This window comes from Ambystoma mexicanum, chromosome 6p (assembly GCF_040938575.1).
Source record: "Ambystoma mexicanum isolate Mex_15411 chromosome 6p, UKY_AmexF1_1, whole genome shotgun sequence".
NCBI lineage: Eukaryota > Metazoa > Chordata > Amphibia > Caudata > Ambystomatidae > Ambystoma > Ambystoma mexicanum.
In genome coordinates, this window is record NC_090935.1 from 886,701,662 (window position 1) to 886,720,543 (window position 18,882).

Below are 18,882 nucleotides of genomic sequence, written 5' to 3' on the forward strand. Positions count from 1 at the left end.
AGCTATCCTCTCACAAAAGGACCCCAAAACGGGCCAGTTACACCCTGTTTCATTCTGGTTGTGTAAATTCACACCCCCTGAACTCAATTACGCTATCACAGACAAAGAACTCCTGGCCATTAAGTCAGCCTTTAAGGCATGGCGGCACTACCTCTTGGGTGCCAGACACACAATCACCATAATAACTGACCACCGGAACCTCCCGTACCTAAAAACGGCAAAGACCCAATCCTCACGACAACTACGTTGGGCTCTTTTTTTTTGCTGAATATGACTACGTGATTACATTTCGAACAGGGGTGAAAAACGGAAAGGCCGATGCCCTTTCCCGTATGGGGTGGAAGAGCAAGAGTATCAGACCTCTGACCCAATAGCAATCATCCCGAGTGACAAGCTCCTAGGAATCACAGCAACCATAACTCAGAAAAAATTACATGAAGAAATCCAAAACCTGATGAGTCCGGAGCAATTACAAGCGTGGAGTGCACAAGGAAAACATTACATGATAAAAGATCAGTTGCCCTACTTCAGGAATCGTTTATTCTTACCAAACCAAGAACTACGAGAAAAAGTCATGTCCGGTTATCATGATTCCTTGATCGAGGGCCACCCCAGAATCACTAAAACCCTAGCCAAGGTAAAACAAAATTATTGGTGGCCCACTTGGCGTAAAGACATTATCCAATTCATCCTATCTTATGGAGTGTGTGCTCAAAACAAGTCATCCAAGCAGAAACCGGCTGGGCTATTACAACCATTGGAAATCCCACCAGCACCCTGGCACACGTTGTCCCTCGATTTTATTACTGACTTACCACCCAGTCAAGGGTTTAACACTATTCTTGTGGTCATGGACCTATTTTCAAAAATGGCACATTTCTTTCCTCTTAAGGGGCTCCCAAATGCTTCCACTCTGGCAAAGGTTTTTCTTGAAGGCATCGTAAGGCTCCATGTGTTTCCTTCATTTTTAGTCTCAGACCGAGGTACTCAATTCGTATCTAACTTCTGGAGAAAATGCTGCTCTATGGCCCAGATCGACATCCGGCTATCCACCAGTCACCATCCCCAAACGGATGGTCAACCTGAGAGGACAAATCAGACGCTCGAGCAGTATCTGCGTTGCATGTTACACCAAGCTGAAGAAAGCTGGTTCGACCTATTATGGATAGCTGAATATGCTTATAATAATTCCCTACACACCAGCACTGGGCAGACACCCTTTTATACCATGTATGGCAGGCAACCACGTACTTCTGAGTTGGACGTTCCTACAACCCTGGAAATGCCAGCAGTCAAAACCTTGCACACAACCATTTCTCAAACCTTTAAAAGGGCAGCTGAACACCTACTTCAAGCTAAGAATCGCCAAAAGAAGTATGCTGATCAACACCGAGCAAAGGCCCCCAACTACCAAGTGGGAGACAAAGTCTGGCTGGCATCTAAACACGTGTCCATTAAAGGAACCCGAACTTTCGGTCCAAGATACCTGGGTCCATTCACCGTCACCTCCGTGATAAATCCTGTGGCGGTCAGACTAGCTGTGCTGTCAAACATGCAGATTCATCCTGTGTTCCATGTGTCTCTCCTTAAACCTGTTCAACCTGGGACCCGGGTAGCAACGCCACCACAGCCAGTAGTAGTCGCCGGGGAGCCAGAATTCGAAGTCAAGGACATCCTGGATTCAAAGTACGTCAGATCCAAATTATACTACTTAGTAGACTGGAAGGGGTATGGTCCACAAGACGGGACATGGGAGCCTTGTCAGGACATCCATGCACCTCGCTTGCTTAGACGATTTCATCAAAACCATCCAAACAATCCAGGACCAGACAGAAGAGCCACCTTGAGAGGGGCTTTGGGGGGAGTGCTGTCATGATTCCTGCCCCTCATGTCCCAAGCCCTCCAAGATGTCAGGCTGGAGCCAGGCCACGATCACCTACATGGCCCTCAAGGGCCTCTCCATCGCTCCAAAGACCCACTTGGAGTCAGATTTGGCGCTTGTGGCACCAGACACACTCACTCCCATAGGATAACATTGGGGATTGGACTTGTAGTGCATTGATGGGGACAAGATGGATGCCCCCACATATTTCGGTTCCCTGAACTGCATGTGCAGTCTAGTCTTTTGGGTGTGGTTCAGCCCATAGACACTTCGGATACCCAGAGACTATATAAGCCACGCCCAGGTTGAGAAACTTGCTTTGCGTTTTCTGCACCTGCAGCGTGACACTCACTGTGTTCGGATCGGTCTTCAGTAGGCCTGCATCTTTATTCTGCGCTCGGCTCCTGCAAGAACACCGTTAGGAACAGCCTTTCCTTGCGGCGCTTCTGCCCATCATTCATCGCTCCTTCTGTTCTGCGGGCATCTTCGGCGGTGTCATTCCCAACCGGGCACGCCGCTTCCTAAGGAAAAGGGAAAAGAACAGAAAGAAGGCATTAGTAAGCATTCAGCAAATCTTCGCTTATTTTTAAAGACTGTACGAGCTTCAAATGCTTACCTGAATCCCAGCCGCTCTGGGGGAACTCTGTCTCCGGAACTTCTCATCCATCTGCAAGAGGGAAAAGACAGTCCAGGTTAGCGTGGAAACATCTAGAGGCTCTGCATACCGCGCTTACTCACCCCATTTCTTCTTCATAACCGGCATCCACGCTGAAAACGTTGCAGCACCTAAAAGACACAGAAAAAGAACTCAGTTCAATACAAATACGAAAGGGTTGCATCGCACATCGCGCTCTCACTCACCTTCAGTACTACTCATCTCAGCAGCATGCCGCCATCCCTCGGACGCCGGCCATCATCTAAGGAAGGAAGGGAACGAAGTTAGAGAACTGTTCAAAAGACTCATTATACTTACCTGTCGGACTCTTGCCAGTGAAGTAACTAGGCAGCAACAAGCCTGCATCAATCAACACTCCCCTGCGCTGAAAGCAGGATGGAGAGCACACTTTCCAAGAAAACAAGGTGAGCTGTGGATCAAAGGGAAGAGTTGGACCCCGGGGAAGAAGGGGTTCAAGCACCCAGAGACAATAGGGAGTTAAACTCTACCAATCCTGTGTTTCAGGCCCAGTCTCCAGTCGAGTAGACTCCAGGGAAGGGTTTGAGGACGTGAGAGGTCAGAACAGGCTGAGTGCCGTCCCCGTGGATACCAGATGAGCGTTACAAACACCTTTCCAATTACCCTCCGTTTGATGTAACATGCATCCTAGATATTGTTGCAGCATTTGGTTGGTTCTCACGGTCTGACCATTGGTTTGAGGGTGATGGCTAATGGAAAGTCTTACATCAATTTGGGCTAACTCGCAACACTTCCTCCAAAAATGTGAGATGAATTGGCTGCCACGATCTGAAATCAGAACGGAAGGGAACCCATGTATTCGAACGATCTATTCTAGGAATTCTTTTGCCATGGTGGAAGCTGTGGGTAGGCCTTTTAGTGGAATAAAGTGGGCCATTTTGGAAAACTGGTCCACTACCATTAAAATGGTGTGGAACCCATTACAAGGAGGTCGGTGATAAAATCAAGAGAAAGCGTATGCCAGGGTGTAGGTGGAACGTCCAGAGGGTGTAACAGACCAGATGGTAATTTCTTTTGAGCCTTGTTCTGTGCACAAATACCGCATGATAGCACAAATGGTGTGATGTCTTTACGCCAAGTTGGCCACCAAAAATTCCTTTTGATTTTGGCTAAAGTTTTGGCAATCCCAGGATGACCTTCCACCAGTGATTTGTGGTAATTGGAGATGACCTGTTCCTGAAGTTCCTTACTGGGTAGATAAAGGCGTTCTCAAAAATATGTCAGGTGGTTCATAAATGTATGGCGTTTCCTTTGGGTAGGCCAATCTCGCAAAGTCTTTGCATCAATTAGGTGCAGAATTTTCTTTTGGATGTCGTCCAAGGTCAGAGATATCGTAATCCCCAGGATTCTTCCCCCTGGGATTATGGCTACTGGATCTGCGATTGTGTATGCTTCATCTACGCAGATATGGGACAGAGCATCAGCTTTTCCGTTCCGACATCCAGGTCGGTATGTAATTGCGAAATCATATTCAGCAAAGAACAGGTCCCATCGGAGCTGGCGAGATGACTGGGCCTTTGCCGTCCTTAGGTACTACAGATTACGATGATCTGTGATCACTGTGATGGTGTGTCTTGCTCCAAGGAGATAATGCCGCCAGGCTTTAAAAGCTGCTTTAATGGCCAAAAAGTTCTTTGTCTGTCACAGCGTAATTTAATTCCGGTTCTGAGAATTTCCATAACCAAAAGGCCACTGGGTGACATTGACCCGTCTCAGAGTCTTTTTGGGAGAGGACTGCCCCCATTGCCAGACTGGAAGCATCGGTTTCAACCACATACGGGAGATCTGGGCGAGGATGTTTTACGGATTGGAGCTGAGGTAAATCTTTCTTTCAATTCCTGGAATGCCCTTTCCGCTTCATCCGACCATTGAAAGCGTTTATTCTTTCGCAGTAAGGATGTGATGGGATGCATAATTTGCGAAAAACCCGGGATAAACCGGCAATAGAAGTTTGCAAAGCCGAACATGCTTTGGACTCCTTTGATTGAAGTTAGAGAGGGCCAATTGAGGATGGCATCTACCTTACGCAAATCCATACGAACACCTCGGGGAGTTAGAAGAAATCTGAGAAACTTGACTTCAGTGATGTGGGAGGAGCATTTTTCTAATTTGGTGTATAACTTGTGTTGGCTGAGTTTTTCAAGGACAGCACAGACGTGTTTCACATGGTCTTGTTTGGAAGCGGCGTACACCAAAATGTCATCAATGTACACTAAGATGCATACATCAATCAGTTCTTGTAGGACGTCAATCATAAAGTACTGAAATGCCGCCAGGGCATTACAAAGCCCAAAGGGCATCACCTGGTATTCAAATAGCCCATATTTGGTAAGGAAAGCGGTTTTCCATTCATCTCCCTTTTTGACTCGTACAAGATGATACGCCCCTCTGGGATCTAACTTAGTATAAATCCGAGCGTCCTTCACCTGATCCAGCAGCTCAGGGATTAGAGGTAAGGGATAATGATTTTTTACAGTCACTTGGTTCAATGCGCGGTAGTCAATGCAAGTCCTTAAATCTCCTTCCTTTTTAGGTACGAAGAATAAGGGCGAGGCCGCCGGGGATTTGGATGGACGAATTAAACCGTTTGCTAGATATTAGTCCAGATAAGCTTTTAGATGGAGGTTTTCAGGCTCAGTGAGCGCATAAATTGGACCGCATGAAATCTGTGCGCCAGGTACAAGGTCAATTTGGCAGTCATATGGTCTATGGGGGGCAGAGTATTGGCTTGGTCCTTCTGGAAAACATCTTGAAAGTCTTGGTATTCCTGGGGTAGTCAGTTTGTTAGACTCATGACCGTTGCCACCTCTTTTCCCTCTTCAGTCAAGGATTCTTCCACCTTATAACATGTATGAGCACATTCACCTGAGAAGGTCAACCTCTTAGCACGCCAGTCAATGCGAAGATTATGTGTTTCTAACCACGGCATTCCCAGAATTATTTGGAATTGTGGAGCCTTGATTAGATCGAACACAATGGCTTCCTGATGCCCGTCTTGGCACAAAAGTGTCATCACTGTAATTGCGTGCGTTATAGGACCTGAGGATATCTCTGTTCCGTCGACAGTGGTGACCACATCGGTTGTTGCCTTCTTACAAAGAGGAAGATTCATCCTTGAAGCTAATTCTTGATCCATATAGTTACCAATGGCTCGGGGGGGGGGCGTGGCTAAATGTCTGCGTAAGAGGACGCTCTTGTGAGGAGCTCCCGAAGATCCAACAGTGATCCGCAGGAAAATGAGCGGTCTTTGATGACCTAGGCAAGCTAAAAGCACTTTTTATGGTGCATGAATACTCAGAGCGCTTGGAGAGCCCTTGCGGTGGCTGCCACAGAAAGTTAAAGCCCCGGAGGAGAAGTTGGATGCCCGCGAGTGTGAGACAGACAAGATGGCTGCCTGAGAACAAAGGGCCGGCCACTGACCGCTGTAGCTCGCCGGGAACATCTGCTGGCGCAGCTGGGGCTGGGCCCACTGCAGCTGTGCGGAGTGTGCGTTGCCCAGTCTCGGAGTGGGTAGACGGACCCGACCGGAGCTGGGGCCTACGGGACCCTGATAGCAGATGTTGAAGCCCATAATGGGCATATGGAATACGAGTGACCCCTGCCGTCCTGGACCGTGGGTCGCGGAACGGGAATGGTGAGGAGCGCCCCTGGATGCGCGGCGGTCCTCGAGCACAGAGGGCCAATTGCCGGAGCAGGGACCCCCGAGGTGTTTGAGCCTGTGGGGGCCGAACACAGTGGAAGGCGCCGCACGCTTCATCGATCCGAATCTCCATCGGGAGGGTGCTGGAGCCCCCCCCAGACAGCCGCGGAGAGATCACAACAGCTGATCTGCATGGAAGCCAGGAGGCATTGAGCTGCCACATTATCCTGGATGGCATAAAGCTGCTGCATTGTCGCAGAATGCTGGGCAGCGGAGGCACAGAGGGGCCTGGATGGGAGAACCCCCTTGAATTGTTTATGCCTCAAAGGCACTCGCAGGGTGGTCCCCAGCTGGCCCATAGCGGAGCGCCCAGACAGAGCGCAGGCACGCACACCTGCCTCAGGTCGTGATTGTGGGCAACATCCCCCACCCGGACATAACACCTGCAGCTACATTATAAAGTGCAGGCGGAGGAGGGCTCGCCTGAGGGATAATAAATAGAATACAGCGGCAGATCACAGGACCGCCTCGATTGGTCCCCAGGAATGAGCAGTTACTGATGGAGGCATCTTACATACACACGTAGTGGCAACACAAAGCTGGGAGAGCCACACTGACGCTAAGAGGAACACCTGACACTGGCGACTGAGGGACATACAGAAGGGGCCTGGGGAACACTGTTGAGCTGCAGCAAGCACGCGAAGGGCCACTGCGTATTCCAGGTGCGCAGCAAGCTGTAGGCGCATCCCCTCGGCGCGGTCGAGGTGGGCCCCAAACTTCAGAAAAACCCCGGCATCACGTGGACCAGCATACGAGAGGCCTCTGTGCTGGCCCACACCAAGATGAAGCAGCACGATGTCTAATAAAACTGTGAGACCGAAAAGTAAGCAGCCCACGCTGGAGGCCTACACCAAGACAACTCCAGGGGTGGAGGGGGCCAGGAACAAGGACAAAGCTACCGTGGTGGTGGAGGAAGCCCCGGGCACGATCCAGGAGGAGCTGGCAGCAATTGCGGACCTGAAAGTTGCCTGGGAGACAAAGCTGGGCCTGGCCATGAGTGAGCTAAAAGGGGCACTGGAACTTAAGGTCGGAGAGGTCCAGGAAGACGTGAACTTGTTAAGACAAGATGTGAGAACGCTTGCGGAGTGCACCGAAAACCTTGAAAGAGAGATGGCCCCAAACACAAAGGAAAGCGCCGCCCACACCCTCGTACAGTGAGTGGGCCACCTGGAGAACAGAGTGGAGGAAGCAGAAGGACGCGCCAGACGCAAAACATCCGCATCGTGGGTTTGCCAGAAGGGACAGAGGGGCCGAACCCAACGGAATACGTGGAGACCATGCTGCTGCAGGAAATAACTGGAAGGGTACAGACCCAGGGTTTGGCCGTGGAGAGGACGCACAGGGCTTTGACGAGGAGGCCGCCCCCAGAACTCCACCCCCCCCCGGCCATTGATTGCAAATATTCTGAATTACTGTGATCGGGAGAAAATGCTCGAATTTATTCCGGAAGGGCGGAACGATCGAAAGGGGGCCCGCAAAAATCACTGCATGCCCGGACTACACCTTGCAGGTACAACGCAGTAGAATGAACTTCGGAGCGGTGAAAAAAAGATTGAGGGAAACGGGCCACAGATATATGCTGCTTTACCCGGCCAAACTGAAAGTCTTCCATAGGAACAAAACTTTGTTTTTCGAAACGCCGGAGGACGCCATGGAGTGGCTGGATATGCAGAGCCGCCCCCAGGAGTCAGGTATCGAGACAGAAGCCGAAGAAGATAAGTAGAAGGCCGCTGTGTTGCCCAGGGCGACATAGCGCAAGGCACTGGGACTAGAATATAGTATCGAGTTAAGATCTCAGAGAATGTGCTGCTGGGAAAGTATATGCTTGCCAAATCCGTTTTGACTGCGTAACTCAATTTATGGTAGTGGGAGCTCCCGGGAGACGACTCTTGAACCCCCATTGCTTTGTGCTTAGTTAGGTCACTATTAGCTTGGTGACGCCCCGTGGGCTCCTAGTCCTCGATACCACAAGACAGGACCAGACGCGGGTGGGCCTGAGATCCAGGGATGGAGCTGGCCATTTGTTGGGAAAGGGCATGGTTGGGGGAGGGACAGAGTTGTGGGCGGTGGGGCATAGTTGGGGGAGGGGGGAGTTGTTGAAGTTGGGAGGGTTGAGATCCGGAAAACGAGCCATAAGGAACGACATGGGAAGAGGAGGGGGGGAGAACATCAAGTCAATGGCATTGGGTAACCTCAGAGTTGTGACCTGGAATGTGCGGGGCCCCAACAGTTACCTAAAATGTAATAAAGTAATGATGTATCTAAAGAGGATGAGGATTGATATAGCTTTGCTGCAGCAAACCCACCTCACCAAGGAGAAGTTGGAGGTGGTTAGGAGAAAATGGAAGCGCAGCGTCATAGGGGCCACATATTCGGCATATGCAAGAGGGGTGGTTACATGGGTGGCACCGCATGTTCCGTTTCAGCTGCTCAGATCGACGACAGACCCGGAGGGCAGAATGGTGGTGGTGGCGGGACTCCTGGAGAACAGAGAGGTGAACATCATAAATCTGTATGCCCCTAACCATGATACTGCAGCATATTTTAGGTCCTTATATAATAAAATTAGCCCCTTGTTGGGTGGCGCCATAATGTGGGGTGGTGATTTCAATTGCACCCTGAACCCCGGGATAGACAGGTGAGATAGCAGGTTAGCAAAACCTACGCCAGCAGCTAAAGCGTTGGGGACACTGTTGCAGACCTCGGACTGGAAGATGTGTGGAGACGGTTGCACTCAACGGACAGGCAATACTCGCACTACGCAGTGCCACATGACCTGCATACCAGGCTGGACTATGTGTTTGCCGCCGCCGAGATAGCGGAAGAAATGGTGGGCACAGAATATAAAGCCAGGGTACTTTCGGACCATTCACCTTTGGTCCTGGAGTGGCGACATCAACCCCCTAGGGCACAAATCCCGACATGGAGGCTCAGAGCTGAGGCCCTACAGGACTCGGGATTCCGACAGGATTTGAGGGATGCCATCGAATAATATTTTGACATTAACACGGGCAGTGTACGATCCATGGGAACAGTATGGGAGGCATTTAAGGTGGTGGTGCGTGGGGTAACCATATCAAAATCCAAAGGGCTCCAAGGGGGTATTGAACGGGAACTGCAGGAAACTGAAAGAGAGCTGGAGGGCCTGATGCGCAGGGGGGGCACCACCCGAGAGGACAGCGCTAAGATAAGAGACTTACAAAAAACTAGTAGCGAACTCTCGGACAGATTATGCAAACTAAATTATAAAAAATATACAGAGAGGCAAAATGCAGGGGGAGACAAACTGGGCAGACTACTGGCCTGGCTATAGAAAAATGAGACACCCCTGCCGGTGATTAGAGAAGTCAGAGACGCGAATGGTCAGATTTGTAACACCCAGCAGGGAGTAAACGAGCAGTTCCTCATGTATTATAAACAATTGTATGAGGATGTAGGAGGAGATATGGGTCAAGAAATACTGGAAACAATAGAAGATATAGGGCTGCCCACCTAGGATGACCCAGAAAGCGCAGATCTGGAGGCCCCTATCACCTCAGACGAACTGGAGGTGGTGATCCAACACCTGCCCACATGTAAAGCACCCGGGTCGGATGGACTACCCAGCGAATTCTAAAAAGCATATAGGCAGGAACTACTCCAGCCGCTGCTGGCCATGTTCAACGAGGCCTACGAGCGGGGGGAACTGCCTGAGTCCCTCCAAGAGACGGTGATCATCCCGCTCCTGAAACAGGGCAAGCCGGAGGGGGAATGCTTGTCTTATAGGCTTATCTATGCTTAATCAAGATAGCAAAATACTCACGGCAGTGATGGCAAACAGACTCAAGCGAGTAATTGGCAAGTTGATACACCCAGACCAAACAGGCTATGTCCCCGGCAGAAACATCACAGGAGGCTACACCATATTATTGATCAAACTGAGAAAGACCCGGGGGAGTGGCCATCGTGTCGCTGGATGCGGTCAAAGCCTTTGATTCGGTGAGGTGGCCATGGTTGATGGCGACCCTGAAAAGGTACGGGATGGGACCGGGATACATTAGATGGGTCAAGATGTTATATAGCTCTCCGATTGCAAGGGTCAAAACAGGAACTGTAATTTCAGACAAATGGCAATTTAGCAGGGGGACCAGCCAGGGATACCCCTGGTCGCCCATGCTATATATACTTGCATTGGAGCCGCTGGCAATTTGCCTTAGGCAACAATATGGAGAGGTGGGGACCCGTACGACGGGAGGCACACACCTGATATCACTGTACGCAGATGACATGCTTCTATCTGCGCTTCCCGCAGGAGAACCTGCAATATGTACTGGAGGTGATGGATGGCTATGCCACCCTCTCGGGCATATTGGTAAACCCTGGGAAGTCTGGTGTGTTCCCCTTGGGGAGGTATAAGAGTATCCCACTGGAAAAACTGCCCATTCTCCAGATACTCTGGCAGACCGAGACATTCAGATATCTGGGCATAAACATATACCACAAGATAGAGCACAAACACAATACGGAGAAAGCAATTGAAGGTATCAAAAATAGTATGGGGTTTTGGTCCAGACTACCCCTTGCCATGATAGGAAGAGCAGCGCTGCTCAAAATGGTGGTTTTGCCCAGACTCTTGCACTTTTTCGTGAATGTCCCGTACCTGATCCCCAGAAGCTTTTTGTTAGAGTTCATGGCCTGTGCAGGGGCTTCATATGGCACAACTCTAGGAATAGGGTGGCCTTGTGGAAACTCCAGAACTTGTGTGATAAGGGGGGCATAAACCTGCTGAATTTTGAACTATATTACTTGGCGGGACAGCTATTATATGTAGCTCGGTGGTTGTCCTAGGCTTTTGTGGGGTGACTCCGTCCCCTACTTCCTAAAGGAGACAGTGTGGCTGCATAAAAAAAAGTGGTGAAGATAGAGAGACTGCTGGTGTTGGGCTGGGAAGTCTGGCGCAGGGCATGGAAGATGGTCGGTGACTCAGACCCTCTCTCTCAGAAGGTCCCGCTGGTGGCGCTATGTGGGGGAGACTCTCAACTGTTCAAAGGGGTCCGCAGATACTGGGAACCGGTGGGCCTAGCCACCCTTGGTGACATATGGCAGGAGGGGGAGGTTTTGGAATTCCAGTCGTTACAGGAGGAGACAGGTGTGCATAGGGGCCAGTATATCACTTACACCAGGATCGTGAAACGGGTGAGGGAAAGATGGCCTGAAACGTTTCTTGCGGAAGAACCCGATGCCACCCTAGAAATGATGTATGATGTCTCGGAGGGCGGGCATGAAATATCTCGGATATATGAGCTCTTGAATGTGAAGTCGGGGAAGGAGCCGCTCCAACTGAGGCTTGACTGGGAGGAGGAGGTGGGCGGACCCATGACAGAGGGACAGTGGGATAGAGCCCAAAGGTACCATAAGAAGGTGTCCCGGAATGCGAGACTCCAGCAGATCCAGCTATATGTCACCCACAGAGCTTACTTGACCCCCGGAAGAATAGCTAGGTTTGGTGGCTCGGCTATACAGAAATGCCCCAGGTGCGGGGAGGAGGAGGCTGGGCTGTTGCATATGTTCTGGGCTTGCCCGGAGTTGAAGAGATTCTGGGTGGAGATAAAGACGAGAATGGCCAATTGGGTGGTGGTGCTTGATGTGGGGTCGGCTTGGGCATGTATGCTTGGGAGTTTCCCTAGGCCACGGAATCTAAAACATATTAGCAAGATGAAAGACCTGGCCTATATCTTGGCCAAGCGGAGAATAGCAATGTGCTGGAAAGCGGCCCGCCAGCCTAGAGTGGAGACGTGGTGGCCAGACCTCTTGAAATGGGCAGAAGAAGAAACTACAGTCTGGTATGAAGCGGTCACTAGTGGGGGTGAGGAAGAAGCAGGCCCCCTGATAGCCTGGAGACAACTGGTGACCTCAATGGCAAACCCCTACCAGGTCAATCATGAATCTGAAGACGAGGATGAGTTGACGATAACTGAGATACCTGAAGATGCTCAAGTAGATGGCACGGACACGATGGCTCAAGTTTTTGGGAAGGGAGGGGGGAGGACGCAGGATAACATTGAATAATGTGATGTTTTATTATTGATCATGAACGTCCTAAATGGTTGTAATGTTTGGTGTGTTGTTTGTTTAAAATAATAAAAATTGTTTAAAAAAAAAAGTTACCAATGGCTCCGCTGTCAATGTATGCTCTGACCGCATGCATGCAAGACAGTTGTTGGTGACTGATTAGAATTATTGACAAGGCTAGGTGCGAGGTCTGAGAATCCTTCCTTTTGCTGGACAAATGGACCTCTACGCTTGTCGGGCATGCAAGTTTTCCGTCTCCGGTTCTGCCTCAACCTTGTCAGCGACCCCAACTGCCTTCTTCTTGGGTGGTTTCATTGGACACTCTCGGAGTAAGTGGCCGGCAGTCCCGCAATATAAACACAACTGTTGTTGCCTCCTTTTGTCTCTTTCAGTCTTGGACAATGAATCTCAAACTCCTCCAATCTGCATAGGTTTGGATATGTTGGTTGGTTTAGAAGCGTTTTCTTTAGGACGTGCATAAACCCGATTTTCCATTTTAGCTCGATCAGCTCTTCGATCCTGCAGTGTGTTGTCTAATTAGACCACCAGGTCAATGTATTGCACACAGTCTCTTTGAGGATTCACCACTTGAGCCAATACGACTTTTAGCTCACCTCTCAATCCACGATGGAACAGTGTTGTTCTCTTGTCTTCAGGCCAACCAGTTTCCACTACCAATCTGTTGAAGGTTGCGATATATGTTAACAGATCTTGGTTCCCTTGTCACAAAGATAGGAGCTCGTTGTCTAGTGCTTGACCTTGGGAGTGCCGAGCAAACAGCTTCTCTATTTCTTGCTGAAACCTCGGAAAGTCCCGTAGAAGAGGGTCATCCTGCTTAACAAGTGGTACCGACCAATCCGCAGTGCTGCCGCTGAGACATGAAAGCATGAAAGTCACCTTAGATTGATCATTTGCAAAAGCTCTAGGCCTACATAGGAAATGAAGGCGGCACTGGTTCATGAAAACCGCATATCTTTTTGGGTCTCCAGTGAAGCGTTCACGTGGAGCCAAAGGTACAGTCACTGGAAGAACCACCTGTACGGGGCTGCTTGATGGAGCTGGGACTGATGACCCACTTCCTGGTAACGGTGTTTGACTAGCCTGCGACTGAAGTAATTGTCTGGCTAGTTCATCCGTGTGATCTTTAGTCACAATCAGTTCTCTTCTCAGAGCATTAGTTTCTTGTCGAGCAGAGTGCACCTCAGCCCTGAGTTCCCCCAAAAGCTGGGCCAATTGATCAGTCTCAGATGTTTCCATGACACCCAGGTAGAGGATTTTATAAGGCTTTGCGTTCCATTACGCTCACCTGGTCTCCACAGGGGCGTCCCACGAAGCTTAGCGATAAATGTCTGCATGCGTCTCTTCCTGTCTCATTACTTCTCTCACACTTGGGCGTTCCCCTAGAATGATGAACAGAGATGATAACTTGCTGCGCAAGGTGGGCAAGACTCCCACCTCCCTTAAACCTCCAACCACTTCCCTCTGTGCGTATGTCTCACCTTTGGTATTTTAACGATGGGCTCCCCGTCCTGCGTCTGAATGCAGGGGCGCTTTAATGTTCTTAGGCACTTTCACTGGATCTAGTTCCGCCACTGATCCTGCTGCCTGTAGAGGAATCCAGACCAGCTGTGACTCCGTAGGTAAGTCCTTGTACCAATTCGTTCTTGGTAACAGTTTTTGTTTAATGTGTTCTTTTGTTGCCAAAGTTTCACTATTGTGCTTATTCTTTTGCAGGAGCGGTTTTGGAGATGCCAGATGAAGGAATGGACTCCTCACTGCGATGCTGAGCAATATTTATGCAGGTGAGTGTTAGCGCGAAAGCGCAGCATCGAGATGTATTTTAAAATGGATATTTCTATTGTGCGGCTAACCTGGTGTCTCTTTTCCCTTTCTCTGCAGGTGCGGTGAGGCTCCAGAGCTGCGATCGCGTGAACCGCTTTGATGGAATCCTGAGATGACTGTCGCCTCCGGGTAAGTATTCGTTCTCCCTTCTTGTGTCGTTTCTGCAGGTGCGGTGGTTCCCAGGAGCGGCGGAAGAGAAAGCCATTCAGATGGAGCTGGAAGACTGCTTATCTCAGGTAAGAACTCAACCGCTGTTCTTCTTCTTGTTTTCTCTTTCCTTTCTCCGACAGGTGCTGATGGTCCGTGGTTCTCGAGGTGTGGCTGAAGTCCAGGTAAGCAGAAGCTGAGCAGGCATGATGAGCGTTACGCTGCAGGAGTGCAGAATAACGCAAAGCGTTTTCTGTTCCTTGGGTGTGGTTCATATAGCCCTGGTCAAATAGTCCCAGGTAAAGTAGTCCCAAGCCCAGCCACTCCCTGGAAACTAGACTGCATAGCTCAGTTCCTCAGGACTGGGCTATGTGTGCCTCCATGTTCACTAAATCCTCATCCAAATGATCAAATAATATGAGCCTGGTGCCAAAGGCCCCAGGACTGGCTCCAGGAAGGCCTCTGAAAAGGTTTTGTGGCCTTAAAGGTCCCAATGGAAGCCTGCAACTGGGGAAGGCTGGTCTGGCCCTGAAGACTGAAGTCATGACAGTTTCTGAGAAAAGAATTATATGGGATAAACTTACGGCTTGCATACAATTGAAGTCAGAAGGTACAACTGAGTATTTTAATAGGTTCGAACAAGTGTTCTCAGATTTTAGTGGTCAAGACTTAAGTACAGAGCCAGGAAAAAGGCTGTCTGTGGACAACTTTGTGCGTGGATTGTTGCCAGAAATCCAATCACAAATTATGACTTCTGAGAGTGCTTGACAAGCAAAATCACAGTCTGAAGTATTACATATGGCTCAGTGCTATGAGAATATGGTTAATACAGAGAAGGAGAAGACGGAAAAGAAGAAGGGAGACTTGAACACTAGAGTATTATTGCAGCAAATAGCTAGAGGAGCTAGAGGTGGGAATGCACAGTTTAGAGGCCAATTTACACCACAGAGTAATGCACAACTGGGTCCTGTACACATGAACCAATGTGCATATTGTAGACAGGAGGGTCATTGGTGAGCACAATGCCCGATCCTTCAGCAGAGATCAAATAGCACAAATGGTGCCATGGGTAGACGATCCAGAGGCCGTCCTGGGACAGGGGGTCCTGGTAGAAGTCAGTTTACGCAGAATCAACAGGCACCATCACAAGATAGTCAGCAACAGAGTGTTACTAGTGGGAACATTTTCGATAACCCTTTGACTGTCTATTTTTCTGAGGATCTTGCATTTGACAATATATTGTTCAGTTAGGGCAGTCCGAAGCAGAGTCTGGAACCAGTACCTGTTCCCGTCGATCAGAAAGTGCCCTACGTTGAAATGAAGGTGAGGAATAGTGAACATCTATTCTTGATAGATGCAGGAGCACAGAAGTGTTCTAGTGATCATTTGCGGGTTCCAGATATTCCACTGTCAGGGCAGAACAACATTTCTGTAGGGTTCTCTGGCACGACAGTGGTTAGTCCGGTCTCTCGGCCGGTACTGATTTCACTGGGACCATTTACTGATTCTTGTCCATTTCTGTTGACGACAAATTGTGGAGAAAATTTGTTGGGATTAAATTTATTGAAGAAATTGAATGCTGTGATTTATTGTTTTCCGGAGTGTATTTAACGATTTCACCTCAACAAACTTTCATTCCACAACTTTTGTCTAGGCCTTTACGAACTAATTGAATAAGGTTCCGGCATGTCTATGGGCAATTAATGATAATGACATTGGCATTTTACAAATTGAACCAGTTAAAATTGTGTTGAAAGCAGGTGTTAAATTGCCACGTATTCCGCAGTATAATGTTTCAGTTGAAGGTGAACAGGCTTTGAAGAGTATTATTTCTGATTTTGTCTACATAATTTTGATTGAGGAAATTCCAGGAAGCGTGTGTAACAGTCTGATTCTGGCAGTTTATAAGAAAGGGGATAATGTGATTCCTTTTCATTTCATTATTGACTTGCGCGCCATTAATAAGGTTGTTGCTCCACAGTTTCTGATTGTGCCTGATGTTACTACAATATTGACTATGATTCCAGCTACAGCTACACATTTTAAAAACGCTTTTTTCAGTGTTCCTGTACATGTTGAAAGTAGATATTTGTTCGCGTTCACCCTAGGGGGACGCTCGTTTACATTCACTCGTGTGCCACAAGGGTACACTGAGAGTCCAAGCATTTATAGTAGAGCGTTGAAGGAACAGCTTGATATGCTTGAGTTGCCTTCCAACTGCTCGTTGTTACAGTATGTCGATGATCTACTTCTAGCTCCTGATTCTGAAGTTGCTTGCAAAGAAGGCACCGTGTTGCTGCTTATTCATTTAGCAGAACATGGGCATAAGGCTTCATTGAAAAAGCCTATTTAGGCTATCTCCTGTTGAAGGAGGGAAGAAGGCTGACACCTGGACGGATACAAAGCATCTTTATTATGTCTGTCCCAAACACACAGAAATAGGTCAGAGCTTCAATAGGCATGGCCTCATACTGTAGACAGTGGATCTCAAATTTTTCATTAATAATAAAACCTATGTTGGCACTGACAAAGAAGGGTATTTCTTTCCCTTTACCGTGGAACATGGATTGCCAGCATGCTTTTGATTTGCTCAAGGCTGAGTTGTGTTCAGGACCAGTTTTGGGCACACCAAATTACGAAAATATCTTTGTGTTGTATGTGCATGAATGTGATGGATGTGCTTTGGCTGTTTTGACATAGGAACATGGGGGCAAGTATAGACCGCGTGGTTATTTTTCCTCCACGTTAGACTCTGTTGCATGCGCTTTGCAGAGATGTTTGAGAGCTGTAGCTGCTGCCGCAGTATCTGTGAAACAAAGTGAGGGTATGGTTTTAGGTTAACCATGATGGTACGCCAATCCATAGACGTTCTATTAAACAACACAAATGCAACATCTCACATCAGCTAGGCTAACAAGGTACGAGCTGATTCTATTTGCTCCGCATATCTAAATTAAGAGATGTTGCTCATTAAATCCGGCTGAACTATTGCCTCTTCCGCAAGAAACAGACTGTAGTGACAAGATGTCACAGGATTGCCACTTTATACCACAGAACAAGAAACTAAGGGCAAAATTGATTTAAGTGATACACCCTTAAAAAATCCACAAGGGGAGCTGTTTTGCGATGGCTCCTGCTTTAAACTTCCAGATGGTACATCTACTGCTGCTTACGCAATCACCACATTAAGCACAATTGTGGAAACCAAATGAATTCTGCATAATTCTGCACAGGCTGCAGAGATTAATGCGTTAACCAGAGCCTGTGAACTTTCTGAAGGACTTAGTGTGAATATATACACAGATAGCCTGTATGCATTCGGGGTGGTTCACAACTTTGGTCGATTATTGTCAAGGTCACGCAGGTCCCTGGTGCAGGAGTGGAATTAACCAACCACCCCCACAATGGTCTTGATACCTGCAAGTCAGTGCTTAGACAGGCATTTGCTACCAGAGCAGGGAAAGAGGGTTAGGGTCTCGTTGATTGGATAGGTAAGGGAAATTAGGGTAACCAGGAAAAGGATAAGGTAGAGGTTATGGACAGGACTGGGGAGATTGGGGGAGGGTTAACTGTTGCACACCTTTATCACTTGCCAAACCAAGTAGCTTCCATACTACTTGAAGGTGGGTACACTGTTCACAATTTTACCCCCAAGCAAGCTTAACCACTATTTTAAAATCACATAGAACTAAATGAGTTATGCAGTATGTCAGTTGCTAGCTCACTGACACTGAACATCAAGGCGTGCACACTTAGCTCTTTTTAGTTGTCCTAGTTCGACAACATTGTCCTTGGTGTCACCAGTCGGGGCTGTCAGTCCTGTGCTGCATCTTGGAGGTTGTGCAGGCAGGGTCCAGGCTACAAAGAAAGAATACAGTGTTATTGCCTGTTAAAACATTCATACGGTCATTCACTCTTCATGCCATTTTCATACGCTCATACACACTCCCTAAATGGCTAAAGACGTGCGGCACCGCACGTGGTTAACCACAGACTGTCCTCCCTGAATTGTCCCCAAAATAAAGCTGTTCAATAATGCCAGCACATGCGTCGCCGCCGTGGCTTGCAGCATCAATGTTTGCCCTTGGTTCCATGGTTTCAGCAATACGTTCCTCTAATGGCAAACGGAATGCGTTTTCACATGTGGTTCAACCCCGGGTTAATATCCTCCCCAATGTGACAGTACAATTTAATGCGGGAAATGAGTCGCGTCAGATGCAGCTACTTATCTTGCTTTGCAGGCGCAGGGGCGATCGGTATGGGCTGAATAAGGCATGCCCCCTGCGCTTCCCCAGCTCCCTCTGCAGCGCTCCCGGATCCTTCTGCCGTGTCTCCCCGCTCCCCCTACAGCACCTCCCCAACTTATCTTTTGGCAGGCGAGGGGCTGGATACTTGATTTGGTGGAGCAGGGCCCCTTGCGCATGTTTTTCGCCGGAGCTGCTCTGCGCACGTCCTCCTCCTTGGGATCCGTGAGCACAAGCCCCGTGCCTTGGAGCTCGTGCATGCGTGTTGACACGCGCCACGCCCGATCTGCTGCCTGATTGGCCGCCCATGCCCAAAGTATGC

The 18,882-nt window shown here is 48.9% G+C and overlaps 1 protein-coding gene across 1 annotated transcript; it reads right to left on the reverse strand.

Annotated features, from left to right (window-relative positions):
* Positions 1 to 13,050: 13,050 nt before the first annotated feature.
* LOC138510781 (protein LDOC1-like) lies at positions 13,051 to 13,584 on the reverse strand. The gene has a single exon (XM_069626499.1). The coding sequence runs from the start codon at positions 13,582 to 13,584 to the stop codon at positions 13,051 to 13,053; it is 534 nt and encodes a 177-aa protein (XP_069482600.1).
* Positions 13,585 to 18,882: the final 5,298 nt, after the last annotated feature.

Bases quoted from the DNA above. Each gene is read 5' to 3' on its own strand.
- LOC138510781 (XM_069626499.1), bottom strand. From the start codon at position 13,584: ATGGAAACATCTGAGACTGATCAATTGGCCCAGCTTTTGGGGGAACTC.